The following is a 22819-nucleotide window of genomic DNA, read 5'->3' as shown; positions in this document are numbered from 1 at the left end:
TACAATTGTGACACCCAAAAATATTTCTAGAAATTGCCGTTGAGAACCATTTCTCTAAATCACCCTTTAGACATTAGCTTAGATGTTACTTTTTCCAGGAGAGCAATGTTGTCTCCACTAGGTGCCACTGTATGCACCTCTAGATAACTGTTTACCACATATGATAATTACCTATTCACTTATCTGCAATTCTCTATAGACCGTTAAGTTTACTTTCATCTGGAACTGTGTTTTATTCACCATTGGTTCTTCACATACCAATAAGCCTAGGCAAATATGTTGAGTAAATCAATGAAGAAGGAAGAAAGGAAGAAGGTAGGTAGCTGAAGAGGCCAATGCAGGGTGGAGGGGCCCTTTCTTGCACCATAGGACACCAGTAGATCCTGGCAGCACCCTTGCCCTGAGTTGTGACAACTGGCAACATCTTCAGACATCACCAGATGGTCCCTGTGGGTGAAAAGTTGTCTCTGGCTGAGAATCAGTGCTCTAAAAGACTATACAAAGAAGTGGTAAATATTTAATAAAGTTCAGTTTTGATATAAAAAGCAAATAGATTTTGCAGTGCTTTCAGTGTCCTATTCAATCAAAAAAACTCTGATGCAGTAATGGTTGTATGACTTTGGTTAGGTTAAATTTTTGAGCTTTAATTTCTTCACTTGTAAAACCCAAATAATGATAACTCCACATAGTTCTTTCATTCAACAAATGTTGACTATTCTGTGCTATCTGCTGGACAGATGCTGTGCAACGGTGGCACTGTTATGGTCTTTTCCCCCATGAATTTTATACTCTGGGTGGCAGAGGGACTGTATCCAACTATCTCCCATATAAGATTTAAATTACAAATTGTGAACATAGAGTCTATGAAGCTGAACACGGTTCTATGAAAACATATAAAAAGACTAGGGTGTCATTAGGATTTCCCGAGGAGCTAGCCCTTGAACTGTGGCTTGAGGGACATGTGAATGCTGACTATGAAAAGGGGGCAGGAGGAGAAGGGTAGGAAGATTAAATGAGATAATATGAACATGAAAACATAGGTCATGAGGCTGGCCTGATGCTCTGTAGAAAATCAACGAACGCAAACAACGGATTATAAATAATCAGCACCATCACTGACAAAACAAACAGACAGGAATAGGACATTAAGCAAAGTGACATCTGATTTAATACCTTTCTCACAACTAAAAAATATTCATGATTCATTTTACAGAATTTTAAACTAATTAAGAAAATCATGTTATGAGAAAACTATGATAATAGTAGGGTTAAAATAAAAAGGTCCTTTCTGAGTATAGAATGTTGGCGCCTTTAACACCTTGACTGTCTGGGTATACAGTTTCCCATTGTGTTGTATATGATGGTAAAATTCTTCAGTCAGGGAAAAACAAGGATTAGCACATAGTCCGGTTAATAAACCCCTACTATTCCACTTTGCTAACAGTTCCTATGAGAACTCCAGCCATCAGTTAAACAAATCATTTGGCTGGGAACAGAGCGTTTACCATATGCACGAGTTACTAATTTCCTGGACATTATCAGCCATTAGCTGGTTTCCTGTGTCCCAGCAAAGGCTGAGGTGAGCCTTGATTGCCAAAATTGCACACTGCAGACATTAATCCATGGACCATTTCCTCCACCTAAGATATAATAACACTCTCTATCTGTAGTTCTTTTGTCAAATACATATGAGAAAGGGCCAGAAAGTTCAAGTGAAGGGAAATGTGTAAAAAAGGAAAGCTAACAGTGTACTAGTGTAATTATGCTGGTGAAACTATTAAAATTTTGGGAACTTAGAGCAGTATGGAACAGAACAAATCACCAAAGAGCTTTTACACAGCATTTTGGGATTTCTTTAGAACTCAGAGTGTGTTTCTCTTAAGATTAAATATGCTTCAAAAATACCATTTTAGTAGATGAATTACAGGTTTGCTATAACCTATCAAACCACTATTCTACAAAGACTATGTCTACCACAATTATTCTTGGCTATTTGATATCATCCAAATTTTTCACATTTAAAATTATTTCCACAATAGGTCTTGCTCTGCATGTTGTATTATTTTAAAGCTAGATTTCTAGAAGGAAATGAATAGGTCAAACTCAACAAAGTAATTTCTGGAAAAGTCAGACCAATCTGCATTTCAACAATTAGTAACTTTGCCAAAATATGATACTTTTATTTGTTTTAATCATTGCAAGTTTGATAATAAAAATATCTTATTTTTGTTTATATTTCTTTTATTACTAGTAATATTTATGATTATTTTTAACATTATTGGCCATGTATATTTCATCTGTGACTTGTCAGCTCATGTCTTTTCTTATTTACTAAATTTGAATTTAAGAATATTTACTAAGTGAGGTAATCACTATGTATATTAAGATCAGCTTTACACTTCAACTAGATAGTGTTTCTGTGGCTTCATTTAGAAGGCTGAATACATAATTTTGTGGTCTTACCTCCAACAATAAGTAATCACTACTCCATTGTCTCCAGATTTTTAGCCTCATAGTAAATATGTAAAAGGAGCTAATTTTTTAAAAAATTTACTTATTTTTTAAAAAATTTTTGGCTGCATTGGGTCTTCGTTGCTGTGCATGGGCTTTCTCTAGTTGCAGCGAGTGGGGGCTACTCTTGCTTGTGGTGCGCGGGTTTTTCATTGTGGTGGCTTCTCTTGTTGCGGAGCATGGGATCTAGGCACATGGGCTTCAGTAGTTGTGGCAAGCGGGCTCTAGAGCACAGGCTCAGTAGTTGTGGTGCACGGGCTTAGGTGTTCCGCGGCATGTGAGATCTTCCCAGACCAGGGCTCGAACCCGTGTCCCCTGCATTGGCAGGCGGATCCTTAACCACTGCGCCACCAGGGAAGCCCAAAAGGAGCTAATTTTTGTGCCCTTTGTAGGTAACCAAGTTTTCCCCCCTGCATGGATGTATGTACATTTAAAATTTTTTTATTTAACTGCTTAAATAATCCCAAAATATCTATAGCTATTATGTCTTTTCATTTTGCTTGGAATTTTTTCAATTCTTTCAGTATCCATGAAAGGATGCATCAGCTCTGGAAAGATGGCTTCAATTGACATATTGGGTTATTGCTTCTGTTTCAGCTTATTTCTCCTTCTGTATGATATGCTGGTTGTTACGTTGGATCTCCACCCTCTATCCTCCATGTACATCATATTCTCTCTCATTTTTCTAAAAATTTGACAATTTTGTTTTTCTGCATACTGGGAGAGCTTCTTTAATCAAATCTTCAAGACAGATTTAATTTTCTATGGTGTCAACTCTGTCCCTAACTACCACCAGTATGTAATCTAGTTCTGTTAATGCACTCTTTTCTTTGTAATATTTCTTCAGTTCACTAAGTTCCTTTTTCTCCTTAGCTTAATGTTTCTGGATTTTGTCCTATTGAATTTGGACTCAAACTTTTCCCATCTCTGTAGATTTTTGTTCCTTTCAATGCACATTTTGCATCTTCTAGAGAAGTTGATCACAAATATGGTTAACCTTCAGAATCACTGAAGAAAATTTTTAAAAATACACATTCCCAGATTCTGCTTTTAGATACTCTTTATTGAAAACATAAAAAGAATGAAAAAAATCTCCTCAGATGAATATGATGCTCAGCAAGGACAATCACAATAGAAGATGCCGGTATTTGACAACATGCTGTGTGTGATGTGGGCTTGTTTGTGTGTTTGCATGTAATACCTTCTTCTAGAAGCTAAGCAAGGAGAGAACCAAGGAAAACTAGACTTAGTTGTATAAACTAATTAATAATAAGGTAGTGAGGTGTTAAGAATCTCAGTTCTGCTCCAAGGTGTCAGTATTAAATATGGTATTCTTGAGTGTTTCTAGAAATTTGTTTTCTGTTAATCTTGGTTTTTCGAAGTTATGTATTGGTTATTTTTTCTTCTATCTTGTATATTTCATGGGGGAATTTGGAGTAGCTACTTCAGGGATTATGAAACCAGAACTGGGTAGATACTTTGAATGACTTCCACATTAGTAAATCAGAATTTTTATTTTCTGGGAGTTTAGAATACAGACTTTTGTGTGTTGTATTCAACACCAAAGTATTCTCCAACAAAAATACTCTAATTTTGTTTGATATTGTATCTTTAAAAATTGGTGTAATTTCTTATACAAATAACTGACCAGTGTTCCTTCTAAAGCCAGATCCCTAAGAATACATATGTGAATGTCAGTACCCCTACAATATGCCATTATTCTTACGGAATATGAATTATATTTTTGAATAATAATGATTTCAGCAAAGTCTATCACCTCTCGAGCAATTTACCTTCGAATTAGTAAATATCTTTATGTAAAATTCCTTTTTCACTGGGCTTATCAAGCAGTTCTCTTCAATTATCTTAAATGTAAATAACAGGGAAGATAGTCTATGTCTGACATAAAAATATTATTCCCAAATGGATCCTAAAAGTCTAAAGTCTTTCATCAGTATGAGAAAAAAAAGGATAAAAGTTATTTATCAGTATGAGAAAATAAGCCCTTAGTATCGCTTCACCTAAAAGTTTCTTTTATTGAAAGGCACAAGAAGTTGCTTAAGTCACTTTTCCAGAGATATTAAGAAAAAATAAAATTTCAGTAGGGAAAGAAAGTCTGTATTTGTTTTGAATTTCACTATTTTCCTGCAGTTGAACATTTCATTTTTGTTTGGAATACTTCTTAGATATATATGGAGCATGAGCAGATGTGCTCACGTAGTTGGAATGTCAACCTCAACTGATTTGGCCAGGAGACCCTGAGTTTCATGGTGTGGTTGATTAATTCAAGTAGTGGGTAAAACGTGTGTCCTGGAGTTGGGGGGGAAGGAGTCCAGCTGGGTATGATGCTAGCTCATTCACAACACTCAAATTTCTATCTCTCCCCTGTGTAATGCATTCATGAATAGTTCCCATAAATACTGAAGTGACTCAAATCATGTGATGCACAGAAAATCAGAGACTGCAGAGGCCTATTATTTAATTTTGTTATTACTTAACTTTAAGCTCCATTTTCAAGCAAAGGGTAGACAGGCTGTGAATCTGTCAAATATTTTTGTATTTATTGAGTAATTGCATGGGAAAATGATGTTAATTAAACACCTTTAAGATCAGCTCAATGCTTTGTGACCAGCTAGAGGGGTGGGATAGGGAGGGTAGGAGGGAGACGCAAGAGGGAGGAGATTTATGTGTATGTATAGCTGATGCACTTTGTTATAAAGCAGAAACTAACACACCATTGTAAAGCAATTATACTCCAATAAAGATGTTAAACAAATAAAAATAAATAAGTATTTTGTAGATGTATGTGTGTGCATGCATGTATGCATATGCAATTGCATACCCAATTTCCTTAAGGTTTTTAAAATGTAAGAGCTACTCATCTTCATTTTCAAATCCCTGGCATATATCTTCTTAAGAAACAAAGATGTCCATCGTATCCAGTAACCACCATCACCCCCAATCCATAGTTGGAATGATTACCTTGAACCATTTTTGGTGAACTCAGGAATTACGTCCTCCCAGATAACTGGTTGGGAAATGAATTAAAGGAATATTGCAGAGCAAAAGTTAGTTCAAGGTCACAAGGATTTATCAGAGTTGAAAATTATTATAATAAACAACACTGGTTATTCATTTGTTCATTCATTCTTTCATTCAAAAAAATTCATTAAGTTACTACTATGTAAGTCAGAAACTCTAAAAGATTCAGAAGTCCACTGCATTAATGATTTTTGTCCAGTGTGCTTTTTCACTTTAGAAATTAAATAGCCAGAGAGTGACGTCACAACATGACCAAGTAAGATATCCCTCACCCATATCACCCTCTCAACAATTTGGCATCCATCCACAGACAAAAGTGCCTGTGAGATCCAGCTTTGCAAGAGCTGTGAGATCCAGCAAAGGACCTGGAAGGAGTGTCACCCAGCTCTGCATCAGGTAAAAGGAATACAGAGCCCAATCCCAGCTGTAGATGCTGCAGGGGCTCATGAACTGGCACCAGTCCCTCTCAGCTACAGTCCTGGAGCCCCTGAGAACAATGTCTTAGACAATCACTCACAAATGAGAGAGCCTTTATTGAAGTCCAGGTTTCCAGTCGAAAAGTTCCAGTACACAGTTGGAGCCAAAGAATACAAGTTTGGATGTACTGGAGAGGGTGAGAGAAAAAGTTTGACTTTATTCATGCCAGCCTTCCCCCAAGGTGGCACAGTTTAGTGCCAAGAGAGACCATCTTGCCCTGTGATTTCACCCAAGAAGGAGGATGAGCATGCGTGTGAATGCCCAGCTTCCCCAGCTGTGGGGGACACTAAATTTCTCCCTTGTCACATCCAGATTATTGAGCTCCATGACTGGGGTGTGAAAGAGGCTGGGAGAGTGGCAGATAGGAATTTCAAAGGGTGTTAAAGGGATGAGGATCCTACTAACGGCACTGTGAACTCCATCAAAAGTCCACTTGCAAGGCACTAGGGACACCCTGCCTGGCCCATAACTCTGAGTATCTCATCCACACCCACCCCCAAACTGTGCACTCCTGGTGGTGATAAGAGTGAGTTTTGGAAGATGGCTAGTGAGCACACATGGAAAGTAAACCTGAACCTGCAGGCCAGGAAGACACCACAGACTTGAGCTTTAGCCTCACCCTGGAGAAAGCAAAAGAGAGGATGTCAGCACCCAGGTAGTGTGTTGTAGGATCAAAAGAAGGCAACAAGGTTGAGAGCTCTGCCAAAAGAGGGAGCAAGAAGCGTGGGCAGCTATATCCACAGAAAGTCCAAGAAAGCCTCAGAATTCCTAGCAGGGCTGAGGGAATGTACTTCTCTCCCATAATCAGATAGTAAAGACTAGAGGAGGTGACTGCCACTTCAAATGCAAAGACAGCAATAGACAACGTCAAGGAACATGAGAAATCCAGGAAAAATGACGTCACTAAAGGGTCACAATAATCTCCAATCCCAACAGTATGGACATCTGCAATTTACCCAATAAAAAATTCAAAATAGCTCTTTTAAAGGAGATCACTGATCCAAAAGAAAACACAGAAAGACAATAAAGTGAAACCTGGAAAATAATACATGAACAAAGTGAGCAAACAAAGGTATAAAAACCACTTAAAAAGGACCAAACAGAAATTCTGGAGTTGAAGAATACAATAAATGAAATGAAATGCAGTAGAGACTACCAGCAGCAGAATGTGTCAAGCAGAAGAAAGAATCTGTGAAACTGAACTGTGAATTAGACAGGGCTTGTGAAATTATCCAGAAGAAAGAAAAAAGACTAAAAAGTAAAGACAGAATAAGTAAACAATGTATTACCATCAAGAAAAACAATCTGCAAGTTATTGAAGTCCCAGAAGGAGAAGAGAAGGAGAAGGAGGCAGAATGCTTATTCAAAGAAATAATGATGGAGAGATTGGTTCAAGATGGCGGAGTAGAAGGATGTGCTCTCACTCCCTACTGTGAGAGCACCGGAATCACAACTAACTGTTGAACAATCATCAACAGGAAGACACTGGAAGTCACCAAAAAAAGATACCCCACATCCAAAGACGAAGGAGAAGCCACAATGAGACGGTAGGAAGGGCACAATCATAATAAAATCAAATCCTATAACTGCTGGGTGGGTGACTCACAAACTGGAGAACACTATACCACAGAAGGCCACCCACTGGAGTGAAGGTTCTGAGCCCCACCACAGGCTTCCGAACCTGGGGTCCAGCAACAGGAGGAGGATTTCCTAGAGAATCAGAATTTGAAATCTGGCGGGATTTGACTGCAGGACTTAGACAGGACTGGGGGAAACAGAGACTCCACTCTTGGAGGGCACACACAAAGTAGTGTGCACATCGGGACCCAGGGGAAGGAGCAGTGACCCCATAGGAGACTGAACCAGACCTACCTGCTAGTGTTAGAGGGTCTCCTGCAGAGGCGGGGGGTGGCTGTGGCTCACCGTGAGGACAAGGACACTGGCAGCAACACTTCTGGGAAATACTCCTTGGTGTGAGCCCTCCCAGAGTCCGCCATTAGCCCCACCAAAGAGCCCAGGTAGGCTCCAGTGTTGGGTCGCCTCAGGCCAAACAACCAACAGGGAGGGAACCCAGCCCCACCCATCAGCAGACAAGTGGATTAAAGTTTTACTGAGCTCTGTCCACCAGAGCAACAGTCAGCTCTACCCACCACCAGTCCCTCCCATCAGGAAACTTTCACAAGCCTCTTAGAAAGCCTCATCCACCAGAGGGCAGACAGCAAAAGCAAGAAGAATGACAATCCTGCAGCCTGTGGCACAAAAACCACATTCACAGAAAGATAGACAATATGAAAAGGCAGAGGTCTATGTAACAGATGAAGGAAAAAGACAAAACCCCAGAAAAACAACTAAATGAAGTGGAGATAGGCAACCTTCCAGAAAAAGAATTCAGAATAATGATAGTGAAGATGATCCAGGACCTCGGAAATACAATGGAGGCAAAGATCCAGAAGATGCGAGAAATATTTAACAAAGACCTACAAGAATTAAAGGACAAACAGAGGTGAACAATACAATAACTGAAATGAAGAATACACTAGAAGGAATCAATAGCAGAATAACTGAGGCAGAAGAACGGATAAGTAACCTGGAAGACAGAATGGTGGAATTCACTGCCATGGAACAGAATAAAGAAAAAACAGTGAAAAGAAAGGAAGACAGCCTAAGACAACTCTGGGACAACATTAAACACTCCAACATTTGCATTACAGGGGTCCCAGAAGGAGAAGAGGGAGAGAAAGGACCAGAGAAAATATTTGAAGAGATTATAGTCAAAAACTTCCCAAACATGGGAAAGGAAATAGCCACCCAAGTCCAGGAAGCTCAGAGAGTCCCATACAGGATAAACCAAAGGAGAAACACACCAAGACACATAGTAATCAAACTGGCAAAAATTAAAGAAAAAGAAAAATTACTGAAAGCAGCAAGGGAAAAACAACAAATAACATACAAGGGAACTCCCATAAGGTTAACAGCTGATTTCTCAGCAGAAACTCTACAAGCCAGAAGCGAGTGGCATGATATACTTAAAGTGATGAAAGGCAAGAACCTACAACCAAAATTACTCTACCCGGCAAGGATCTCATTCAGATTTGATGCAGAAATCAAAAGCTTTACAGACAAGCAAAAGCTAAGAGAATTCAGCACCCACAAACCAGCTCTACAACAAATGCTAAAGGAACTTCTCTAAGTGGGAAACAAAAGAGAAGAAAAGGACCTACAAAAACAAACCCAAAACAATTAAGAAAATTGTAATAGGAACACACATATCGATAATTACCTTAAACGTGAATGGATTAAATGCTCCAACCAAAAGACACAGGCTCTCTGAATGGATACAAAACCAAGACCCACACATATGCTGTCTACAAGAGACCCACTTGAGACCTACGGACACATACAGACTGAAAGTGAGGGGATGGAAAAAGATATTCCATGCAAATGGAAATCAAAAGAAAGCCGGAGTAGCAATACTTGTATCAGATAAAATAGACTTTAAAATAAAGAATGTTACAAGAGACAAGGAAGCACACTACATAATGATCAAAGGATCAATCCGAGAAAAAGATATCAGAATTGTAAATATTTATGCACCCAAAATAGGAGCACCTCAATTCATAAGGCAACTGCTAACAAATATAAAAGAGGAAATTGACAGTAACACAATAATAGTGGGGGACTTTAACACCTCACTTACACCAATGGACAGATCACCCAGACAGAAAATTAATAAGGAAACACAAGTTTTAAATGATACAATAGACCAGATAGATTTAATTGACAGTTATAGGACATCCCATCCAAAACAACAGATTACACTTTCTTCTCAAGTGCGCATGGAACATTCTCCAAGATAGATCACATCTTGGGTCATAAATCAAGCCTTAGTAAATTTTAGAAAATTGAAATCATATCAAGCATCTTTTCTGACCACAACTCTATGAGATTAGAAAACAATTATAGGGGAAAAAAAGTAAAAAACACAAACACATGGAGGCTAAACAATATGTTATGAAATAACCAAGAGGTCACTGAAGAAATCAAAGAGGAAATCAAAAAATACCTAGAGACAAGCGACAATGAAAACACGATGATCCAAAACCTATGGGATGCAGCAACAGCAGTTCTAAGAGGGAAGTTTATAGCAATACAATCCTACCTCAAGAAACAACAAACATCTCAAATAAACCATCTAACCTTACACCTAAAGGAACTAGAGAAAGAAGAACAAACAAAACACAAAGTTAGTAGGAGTAAGGAAATAATAAAGACCACAGCAAAAATAAATGAAATAGAAACAAAGAAAACAATAGCAAAGATCAATAAAACTAAAAGCTGGTTCTTTGAGAAGATAAACAAAATAGATAAACCATTACAGACTCATCAAGAAAAAGAAAGAGAGGACTCAAATCAATAAAATTAGAAATGAAAAAGGAGAAGTTACAACGGACACCACAGAAATACAAAGCATCCTAAGACATTACTACAAGCAACTCTATGCCAATAAAATGGATGACCTGGAAGAAATGGACAAATTCTTGAAAAGGTATAACCTTACAAGACTGAACCAGGAAGAAATAGAAAATATGAACAGACCAATCACAAGTAACGAAATTGAAACTGTGATTAAAAATCTTCCAACAAACAAAAGTCCATGACCAGATGGCTTCACAGGTGAATTCTATCAAACATTTAGAGAAGAGTTAACACCCATCCTTCTCAAACTCTTCCAAAAAACTGCAGAGGAAGGAACACTCCCAAACTCATTCTATGAGGCCACCATCACCCTGATACCAAAACCAGACAAAGATACTACAAAAAAAGAAAATTACAAACCAATATCACTGATGAATATAGATGCAAAAATCCTCAACAAAATACTAGCAAACAGAATCCAACAACACATTAAAAGGATCATACACCATGATCAAGTGGGATTTATCCCAGGGATTCAAGGATTCTTCAGTATACTCAAATCAATCAATGTGATACACGATATTAACAAACGGAAGAATAAAAGCCATATGATCATCTCGATATAAGCAGAAAAAGCCTTTGACAAAATTCAACACCAATTTATGATGAAAACTCTCTAGAAAATGGGCATAGAGGGAACCTACTTCAACAAAATAAAGGCCATATATGACAAACCCACAGCAAACATCATTCTCAATGGTGAAAAACTGAAAGCATTTCCTCTAAGATCAGGAACAAGACAAGGATGTCCACTCTCACCACTATTATTCAACATAGTTTTGGAAGTCCTAGCCATGGCAATCAGAGAAGAAAAAGAAATAAAAGGAATCCAAATTGGAAAAGAAAAAGTTAAAGTGTCACTGTTTGCAGATGACATGATACTATACATAGAGAATTGTAAAGATGCCACCAGAAAACTGCTAGAGCTAATTAATGAATTTGGTAAAGTTGCAGGATACAAAATTAATGCACAGAAATCTCTTGTATTCCTATACACTAATGATGAAAAATCTGAAAGAGAAATTATGGAAACACTCCCATTTACCATTGCAACAAAAAGAATAAAATACCTAGGAATAAACCTACCTAGGGAGACAAAAGACCTGTAGGCAGGTAACTATAAGACACTGATGAAAGGAATTAAAGATGATACAAACAGATGGAGAGATATACCATGTTCTTGGATTGGAAGAATAAACATTGTGAAAATGAGTATACTACCCAAAGCAATCTACAGATTCAATGCAATCCCTATCAAATTACCAATGGCATTTTTTACAGAACTAGGACAAAAAATCTTAAAATTTGTATGGAGACACAAAAGACCCCGAATAGCCAAAGCAATCTTGAGGAAAAAAAACAGAGCTGGAGGAATCAGACTCCCTGACTTCAGACTATATTACAAAGCTACAGTAATCAAGACAATATGGTAATGGCACAAAAACAGAAATATAGATAAATGGAACAGGATAGAAAGCACAGAGATAAACCCATGCACCTATGGTCAACTAATCTATGACAAAGGAGGAAAGGATATGCAATGGGGAAAAGACAGTCTCTTCAATAAGTGGTGCTGGGAAAACTGGACAGTTATATGTAAAAGAATGAAATTAGAACTCTCCCTAACACCATACACAAAAATAAACTCAAAATGGATTAGAGACCTTAATGAGAGACAAAGACACTATAAAACTCTTAAAGGAAAACATAGGAAGAACACTCTTTCACATAAATCACAGCAAGATCTTTTTTGATCCACCTCCTAGAGTAAAGGAAATAAAAACAAAAATAAACCAATGGGACCTAATGAAACTTAAAAGTTTTTGCACAGCAAAGGAAACTACAAACTAGACGAAAAGACAGCCCTCATAATGGGAGAACATATTTGCAAACAAATCAACGGACAAAGGGTTAATCCCCAAAATATATAAACAGCTCATGCAGCTCAATATTAAAAAAACAAACAACCCAACAATGGACAGAACACCTAAATAGACATTTCTCCAAGGAAGACACACAGATGGCCAAGAAGCACATGAAAAGCTGCTCAACATCACTAATTATTAGAGAAATGCAAATCAAAACTACAATGAGGTATCACCTCATACTAGTTAGAATGGGCATCATCAAAAAAATCTAGGGCTTCCCTGGTGGCGCAGTGGTTGAGAGTCTGCCTGTCAATGCAGGGGCATGGGTTCGAGCCCTGGTCTGGGAGGATCCCATATGCCACGGAGCAACTAGGCCTGTGAGCCACAATTACTGAGCCTGCGCGTTTGGAGCCTGTGCTCCGCAACAAGAGAGGCCGCGATAATGAGAGGCCCGCGCACCGCGATGAAGAGTGGCCCCCACTTGCCGCAACTAGAGAGGGTCCTCGCACAGAAATGAAGACCCAACACAGCCATAAATAATTAAAAAAAAAAAAAATCTACAAACAACAAATGCTGGAGTGGGTGTGGAGTAAAGGGAACCTTCTTGCACTGTTGGTGGGAATGTAAATTGATACAGCTGCTATGGAGAACAGTATGGAGGTTCCTTAAAAAACTAAAAATAGAATTACCATATGACCCAGCAATCCCACTACTGGGCATATACCCAGAGAAAAGCATAATTCAAAAAGACACATGCACCCCAATGTTCATTGCAGCACTATTTACAATAGCCAGGATATAGAAGCAACCTAAATGCCCAGTGACAGATGAATGGTTAAAAATATGGTACATATATATAATGGAATATTACTCAGCCATAAAAAGGAACAAAATTGAGTCATTTGTAGAGACGTGGATGGATCTAAAGACTGACATATAGAGTGAAGTAAGTCAGAAAGAGAAAAACAAATATTGTATATTAGTACATATATATGGAACCTAGAAAAATCATACAGATGAAATGGTTTGCAGGGCAGAAATTGAGACACAGATGTAGAGAACAAAAGTATGGACACCAAGGGGGGAAAGTGGCAGGGGTGGTGGTGGTGTGATGAATTGGGAGTTTGGGATTGACATATACATACTAATATGTATAAAATGGATAACTAATAAGAACCTGCTGTATAAAAAAATAAAATTCAAAAAGAAAAGAAAAAAAAAAAAAAGAAAGAATGATGGAGACCTCCCCAAATCTGAGGAAAGATTTGGATACTCAAGTTCATGAAGCTCACAGGTCACCTAACAAACTTACTTTAAAAGATCTTCTTTAAGACACATTATAATGAAACTGTCAAAAATCAAAGACAAAGAGAATCTTAAGAGCAGAAAGAGAAAAGAATCTTGTAATTTACAGGGTAACCCTGATAAGACTATCAGCAAATTTCTCAGTAGGCATCTTACAGGCCAGGAGAGAGAAGGAAAATATATTCAAAGTAGTAAAAGAAATAAAAACCTGCCAGTCAAGAATACTCTATACTGGCAAAGTTGTCTTTTGGAAATGAAGGAGAGATAAAGATTTCCTCACAAAATAAAGCTGAGGGAGTTCCTCACTACTAGACTTGTCTTTCAATAAATTCACAAAGGGGTTCTTCAAGCTGAAATGAAAGTAGCATGAAAACATATGAATATATACACTGCACTGGTAAAAGTAAGCATATAGTCAAATTTAGAATAATACTATAATATGGTGGTGTGTTAACCACTTCACTCTAGTATAAAAGTTAAAGAACAAAGATATTAAAAACATCTATATCTATAGTAATTTGTTAATGAATACACCACATAAAAAGAGGTAAATTGTGACATCAAAAATATAAAAGGAAGGGAGAAAAAGTTTTTGTGTGCGAGTGAGGTTAAGTTTTTATCAGGATAAAATAGACTATTATAAGATATTTTATGTAAGCTTCAAAGCAAAGCAAAACCTACGGTAGATATACAAAAGATAAAGAAAAGGGAAAGAAAACATACCAATACAGGTAATCATCAATTCACAAAGGAAGGCAACAAGAGAAGAAGAAAGGAACAAGGGCACTACAAAACAGCTAGAACAATTAATAAGATGACAGTAAGTCCTTACCTATCAATAATTACTATAAATGTAAGTGGTTTAAATTCTCTAATCAAAGGGCATAGAGTGGCTGGATGGATTAAAAGATCTAGCTAACTGCTGCCTACAAGAGATTCATTTCAATTTTAAGGACACACATATTCTCAATGTGCAGGGATGGAAAAATATATTTGATGCAAGTGAAATCAAAAGAGAACAGGAACACCTATACTTATGCCAGACAAAGTAAATTTTAAGTCAAAAATAGTAACAGGAGACAAAGAAGGTCATTGTATAATGATAAATAGGGGTCAATTCATCAAGAATATGTAACAATCATGAATATATATGCATTGACATCAAAGCACCAACATTATATTAAGCAAATACTAATTTCTGAAGGGAGAAATAGGTACAATACCATAATAGTAGGGGACTATATTATCCCACTTTCAACAACAAATAGATCATCCAGACAGAAAATCAATAAGGAAACACTGACTTAAAGTATATCTTAGTCCAAATCGACCTAAAAGACAAATATAGAACAAATACATTCCATCTGACAGTAGCAGAATACACATTCTTCTCGAGCACACAAGGAACATTCTCTAGGATAGGTCAGATAAATAAATAAATCTAAGTAAATTTAAGAAAACTGAAATCATACCAAGTATATTTTTCAACTACAGTGTTATGAAACTAGAAGTCAGTAATGGAAGGAAAACTGAAAAATTCACAAATATGTGGAAATTAAACAACATACTCCTGAAAAATCAATGGGTCAAAGAAGAAATCAAAAGTAGAATAAAAAAATATATCTTGAAAAAAACAGGAAGAGAAACACAGCATGCCAAAACTCAATGGATGCAAAAAAGCAGTTCTAAGAGAAGTTTATAGCAATAATAAAATACACATCCTTTCATGGCAAACTCTAAACAAATTAGGTATAGGAGGAACATACTTCAACATAATAAAGGTCATATATGACAAGCCCACTGCTAACATCATACTCAATGATAAAGGTTCAAAGTTTTTCCTTTAAGATCAGGAAAAAGACACAGGTGGGCACACTCACCACTCTTCTTGAACACAGTGCTGGAAGTCCTAGACAGAGCAATTAGGCAAGAAAAAGAAAAGGCATCCAAATTGGAAAGGAACGAGTAAAACTGTCTTTGTTTACAGATGATACGATGTTATATACAGAAATCCCTAAGACTCCACTAAAAAACTGTTTGAACTAATAAATGACTTCAGTAAAGTTGCAGGATACAAAATCAACATACAGAAATCAGTTGTTTTTCTATACACTAACAACAAAATAGCTGAAAAAGAAATAAGGAAAACAATCCCATTCACATTAGCATCAAAAAGAATGCAATACTTAGGAATAAATAAAATGTATTGATTGACTTTTCCACCCAGTCACAGGAAGCAACATCTTCCATGGTTACTGAAATTTCCCTTGAACAATGCCTCTCTCCTTCCTACATGAAAGCCTTTGAGAAACTTCCTTGTTTGGCTGGTTTACCAGCAGGCCCCACCCATGTAGTGACCCCTGGACACAAAGTAGCCTGCTTACTCTCATATACCTGGAAATGATAAAAGCCAAGCAATAAAACCAGAGTAAAAGCAATATTAATATTGTCATAGGCCGAAAGAGTATGGCTGAGGAAGTCTGGTATGTGCCTCTACATTCAGAAGAGTAGCTTTGATAGACAACATCATGAGGCTAGTGGTTGAACTTCAGAAAAAAAGTCTAGAGTATTCTATGGAATAGGTCCTTCCTTCATTAGCTAAAATTCTCCTACTGGAATATAACTGTTAGGACTCCACAGAGGTGATGCATTTTAAAAAATTAATTGTATGCATACACATATTTGAATTTACAGAATTTATTTTCCTATATTCATTGATTTTTTTAATGATCTCAAAATAAATGATTTTTTTCCCCAAAAGAACTATTATTAAGGTCATTGATTTATAAAAAAGAATTCCTTTCCTCTGGTACCAATCTGGTTCTCTACAATGGTTGACATGGTATTATTTTATTATCCTAATGGTTGACACAATATCTTTATATTATTCCCGATGGTCTGAAATCCTCTTGGATACTTGGTCTCTTTGGTGATCACTTGACTTTGATTTCTTCTACATATCCCACAGTGGGGTGAACCACCTTTAGTGACTGGAATGGTGGTCTTTGTTGTAGACCTGATAAAGCCTTATCTAATGGCCCTGAGGAGGGGGTGACTCCTTCCCTGTGGGGGAAAGAGATGTATTCTGTTTTTTCATGCTTGGAATTGACAGAAAGCAAATAAGAAAGAGGCCTGCTAAGCTTGAGGTTACTCAAGGCTTGGCTGGTGATAATTTGTGACTGTAGAGCCATTCCAGAGCCTCCAAATTTACATCCAGAAAAACTCAGTTTCTAAAACTATGCGGCCCTCCAGGGAGGCCACCATGAGACCCTGGGGAATAGTGGGCAAGGAAGACCCATCTGGATGGTAGACATGGGTGATGCAACTGGTTAACCAAGGAACATCCTACACTGACAAACCAAGAATTCTACTCCTGCCCAGCAGAATTTGATATGTATTAGTAACAGTGATTTCTGTTTGTTTTCCATTCTCTCTATTCCCAAGTGGTAGTTTTCCCTTGGATTCATGCTTCCTGTTGTTTCTCTGTCGTTCTATATCGTGGGAGTACAGACAGATAACTTGTTTTTTAAAGCTATGAGTTGCTAAGCCAAGAGGAGCAGCTGAGTCTGGGTCTGTTGGAGATGGTGTCATCCCCAGATGTGATTACAGGGTGAGGCTTTGAGGTGGGCTCCCTTCAGGAAAGAATGAATGCATGCCACCCAAAATGTATAAATGGGAAGAACGTGTTTGTGTATGTTGGAGAGCAAGGGAGATAAACGACTCTTAATTTTCTCTACTATAGGCCAAGAAGATAAAATGCTCATCATCGTAGAATCTCTTGCAGCTAAGGGGGAAACCATATGACTCAGTTTTGGCCATTGAGATGTAAACATAAGTTCCTGAGCTAGGATTCTGGAAAAGCTTTTAAAACTTCAGAATCAGCCTTATGATCCTTCAGCCTTTTGCCCTTTTCTTCTTCCTGGCTTAAGTGTGGATATAATAAGTGGCACTTTAGAAAAGAACATGTAAATTGTATGGATGAAAGCCACATATAAAGAATCACAGAGCAGCCTTGACCCTTGATGGCACCCAAAACATTTGCCTTTCATTGCTTATCTACAGTTTTCTTATTAATGAGTAACATAAACACCTACAAGGTAAGCTATTGTTAGTTGGTTTTTCTCAGCTCTTTTCCCTTTATGCTTGAGACATATTCCTTGGCAAATGACTATCTTTTAAATTCCCTAAAATTGGCAAGAGTAGCAACAACCAATATTTTTAATCCAGAGCCGTAGCAATCCCAGGAGATAAATCATATGCTGAAAATCCAGAATAAGAAAGAAGTTTTATTCAATGTTGATTCTCCAAAACCTAGCACAGTGCCTGGCACTTAGCAAGCAATAAAAATGTTTGTTGATTGATCCTATTGATTGTATTTCTCAGAAAACTTTTTAAATAAAGTAACACTTAGAGCATACATCAGGATTTACAGAAAGTTCAGTAACAAATTTGAATTTAATGCATAACAATATTTATTGAATAATTAACATGTATTGAATTGTAATCTAAACACTATACCAAATTCTTTGTGTTTATTTTTAGTTAATTTTCACAGCAGTCCTATAAACTAAGTATTATTATTGGAGAATTTCAGAGGTATTTAAATAACTTAGACAAGGTCTCACAGCCAGGTGGTATGAGAGCCAGGATTCAAGGTCAAGTTTATCTCCCTCCAAACCTATGCTCTTAATCACTATGTATTAATAAAATATTTTAAATCTGCTCTCCTAAAAGAAACATCCTTTGATCCCTAAAAACCCTTTCTGGCAGAACAGCAAGTACACAGAAAATGTTAGTCTGTGTTAATGGTTATACATTATTAATCAATTACCACTTACTGGATGATTTATTGTTTAGTTCCTCCTGGTTGACAAATCAGTTGAATTTTTCATATACACACATTGGAGTAAGTTAGCTAAATAAAGTGATTCACTTGGAGCGTTTCATGTTTACCCCAGGTTGCTATTGGGAACCTAGGTTATTTGTGGCATTTTTGCTCGAAAATCCTGGAGTCATCAAAATCTGGCCCCACAGACTGCATAGTAGGATATTGATAAGAACAAGGATGCAGGCGGCAATTCAGTAGAGACTTAAATGGCAAAAAATACAGTGCAAGTTTCCCACACCTTGCAGACTGCAGGTTTATATGATAATAAACAATTATCACCAGGACAAAGGGAAAAAGGCCATGAAATCCAATGGCGCAGTGAGAAATCTACTAATACAGGTGGTCAAGCTTGTTCCATTTCATTGTCAAAGGGAGGCTATTTATTTGCTTCTGAGTAGTTCAATTACAGAGTCATTTACTGCTGAAAGTTTTCCAGTAGGCAGATGTGGATCTACAGCTCTGGGCTTTAGATTCAAAATCAGTGAGGAAAAAGCGAATAAGAATCTCCTCCACAGACAGCATAATTGATAAGGTAGAGATCTGTAAGCAACTCCAGAAATAAAATAAGTGCCTTTAAGCATCCCAGTTGGAATCTCCTTACTGTGTATAGTGGGCATGGGCAAGGGTCAAGATGCTGACTATAATTAATGATTTTTTAGAAGCTCTTTAAAATATTTTCCCTTTGATAGTTTCCTGTCTAGATGAGATGTCAGTGGTTGGTGTGTGTGTGTGTATGTGAAAAATAAAGAGAAAGAGAGAGAGAGAAAGAGATTCCTTGTGTACCAAAATGCTCAGAAACAGAGGGAAAATATTCACAATGGATACTAAGTAGTTATAAAATCAAAGACAACTTTCTTTTCCTCTTGCGCAAGATAAAAGTGGTTTTTATCCAACAAATAACACTGTGTGTGTGTGTGTGTGTGTGTGTGTGTGTGTGTGTGTGTGTTCTGAGGACATTTGAAACAGTGGAGATTGTACAGACTGTAATCATTATTTCTAAACTGCCACAATCTAGTGTTTTCCAAAATTTGGCAGTGTATCCATCCATAGACTAGACCAAAGATATGTCAATAACAAGGGTTTTTCTTGAGCATGTTTTTCATCATTTTCTTGTCAATAGGTTCTGCCTTCCAGTTGAAATTCAATTTATATTTTGCATACACCTAACCACTGTATTTTATCACTTGTTTGCTGGGCGTAAGAAGCCACTACTTAAGTGGCCAAGTAACGACTCTTGTCAAGTAACCTTTAAACCAAGACATGTATGTAATTCCCTTATTAATTACAAAGATTAACTTCATCAGTCTTAGTTCATGACCAAATTCAAAACTTCCAGGCACAATCATGATGAGAAATACACAGCTGAAAGATTTCAAATTCTAATTTATCCCACCTTGAAAAACAATTAAGGTGTCATGAAGGGCAATGAGTCCACCAAAGTAATCTCTACGGGAAGTGACCCACAACAAAAGGTTAACAGATAGGGGAGGTATCAGCTTGCTAGAAGACAACTGAAGATCAAGAAAACCAAATATACCACCTCTAGTTATTGGATGCTGAAACTGGAAAATGTCATCAGAGAATTTCAGCAATGATAACAAAATCCAAATGACCAAAAATTTGACAACTTAGTCAATATAACTCAGCTCTCTGTGGGAATAGTTAAGAGTAAGTGTATACATAAATATGGCATAAAAGCATTAGATCAGGATTTCAAGATCTATTGGCTTTTCTACCTAACTTTTGAGAATCCAAAGATCAACACATTCACTGATAGTAATCAGAAACTTAAGTTGCATGTGAATAATTAATGGTCCAAAATGACCATTATTTTGAAACAAATATGTACCAAGCATCCCTATGTTATAACTAATTTTTTAAACTTTTTATTTGGAAATAATCATAGATTTACAGGAAGATAGTATAGAGAGATCCCCTGTACCCTCCACCCAGTTTCCTCAAAGGTTATATCTTACATAATTTTAGTACAATATCAAAACCAGGAAGTTGACATTGTGTGCACAATATGTGTGCATGTCACTTTATCATATGTGTAGATTCTTGTAATTACCACTGCAATCAGGATACAAAACTATTATAAATGATTTTATTTGTTTTCTTGAATATAAAAATGCATTATAATTTCAGGTAGAAAGTTCCAGACTACTTGTTTTACAAAACAATCACAGCATATTGAAAATTACTAATATTTAGGAAATTATTATCTAAGAAAACTCTATTTATAAAGGCCAAAGTGAAATTCTAGCAATAAGACAACATACATTTGTGTTAAACTTATTTCCCTGCACAGATTAGACCACCCCATCATTCAGTGATTGGCTCTCCGCAGCATGAGAGTGAGTGAGTTTTCAACACGTAGTTTATCAAAGACATCTTACTGAGAACTGTACTCCTCCAAAACCGTTTACTGGTGAAAGCCCCAGATACACACATGCGCATACACACACCGCTCTGGTCTGGGGTAAAACAGAGCACTTCACAAGTGCCTTTAAATCACTAATGAGGTTACCATAATAAAGGAGAACATTAATAAATATACACAAAGAATTAATGAAATAAACTAGCCAGATTCTTCCAAGCCAAGTCTATCATGGGGTTTCTTATTTTCCCTAACAAGTAAACATAATCCAAATTGTTGCAAACTCCAATTCGATTCAGCTCATGGCAGTGGAAAAATATATGATCACAAAAGAAAAAAAAATCAGAATCAAAACACCATTCTTACCTTGGCCATTTGTGCCTGCACGCCATTTGCCTTGAGAGATGCTACCGCTTTCTGTGCAGCTGCTGGACTGTCAAAATCTACAAAACCATACCCTGTGAAAACACAAAGGCCCTGGTTAGTACTCACAAATAGCTGCATCTCTGTCACACCAATAGAATGTGTGTTTGTGGTCAGACTTGCACTCATGACCCTGCTTGAACCATAGACCTCAATCTATGGCCCTTAACATGTCAGGAAAGATACCACAATATCATTCAACATAAAATAGTAACTCACTTATTTTCTAGAGGTTGCTTTTGAGATTGGCTATGTAATCAGCAAGCTGATTTAGACTAATTTGGTGAGTAAGGTAATATATTATTTAACCATGTTCTTCTTTCTTCAGTGGATTTGCTGCAAGAACGAGGAACACAAAATGCTGAAAAATACAGAAAAGTTTATCTCGAAAGTTAATTTTCTAAACCTCAAAAAAAACTGACGGTAATAAAAGCCATGATAGAACCAGCATGAAGTTAGTACAAGCAACCTCAACAGTTTCTGGTATTCAGCAGGCATTCAATAAATGCATGTTGACTACATGAATGAATGAAGGTTGTGAATGAGTCCAGGGAGGTTTGAAACTAGTTGCAGTTGATTTCCAAGCCTGTGTCAATTCATTACAGACCTCATCTCTCTCAAACATAACATCCTAAATAAATGATTTGACGGTTAAGGAACCTGTGATAAAGAGTGAGTAAATAGATAAATATTCAAGCATCTTTTAAAAATAAGAAACAAAGACCCATGTCACTTATTTGTTACTTAAGTATAATCTGAAAAGGGTACAAGAGTTGCCTATACTGTTCTCTGATTGTGTGCCTGTGTGTGTGTGTGTGTGTGTGTGTGTGTGTGTGTGTGTGTGTGTACAGAGTGAGGTCAAAGAAACAGCCAGTAAAACAGAATAAATGAAAAGGGGATTTTGCATACCCATAAAATAGCTGATATTAGTTCAGGGCTTAGCCTAACAGTAATTTCAGCTGCCAAGAATATTTCAAAATAAAAATGCTCAAGAATGAGTGTTTGGCACTCAATGCCCACCATACGTATCCTGCTCCTCTCCTCAGCTGTCAGGCAGGGATTTGCTCTGTATTCCAATATTTTTCTCATTTAGAAGTTTTGAGGGGAACTGCTAAGGCAAACCTACTAACCATGTACTGTGACCACGCCCCCCCCACTAAAATAACCAGAGTGAAAGGGAATTCAATTACCAAGTTGTTTCTTGTAATTAACTTTTTAATTTTCTCCCCTTGAATCTCTTCTTCTTTTTCTCCCTCCCAGCATGTTAACCTAAAATGAACTTGTTACACATCAGTGTACCATCAAATGCTCTTGAAAAGCTAGGCAGAGAAGCTGGGAAGTTTGTATTTCGAATCCAAAAGGAAGCCTGCTCTGTCAGTATTGCTAATTCCTTTCTTCCCACAAAATTCAAACTATGTGACTAATATGAGTATTACCACCCACTAAGAT

At 37.1% G+C, this 22819-nt stretch overlaps 1 protein-coding gene across 11 annotated transcripts in view; it reads right to left on the bottom strand.

Moving 5' to 3' along the window:
- The window catches only part of RBMS3 (RNA binding motif single stranded interacting protein 3), a gene marked incomplete at its 3' end in the record, with an annotated part of 716065 nt that overhangs the window by 373705 nt on the left and 319541 nt on the right, over positions 1 to 22819 (bottom strand). For all 11 annotated transcript variants that reach the window (XM_082415132.1, XM_082415127.1, XM_082415131.1 and 8 more), the window contains exon 4: positions 21314 to 21405. In XM_082415132.1, the coding sequence (XP_082271258.1) occupies positions 21314 to 21405 (92 nt within the window). The remainder of the gene's footprint in view (positions 1 to 21313; positions 21406 to 22819) is intronic.

This window comes from Balaenoptera physalus (assembly GCF_965194825.1).
Source record: "Balaenoptera physalus genome assembly, chromosome: 11".
Lineage (NCBI taxonomy): Eukaryota > Metazoa > Chordata > Mammalia > Artiodactyla > Balaenopteridae > Balaenoptera > Balaenoptera physalus.
Note: the sequence above shows the minus strand (reverse complement) of the source record. Positions and strands in the feature narration are given on the sequence as shown.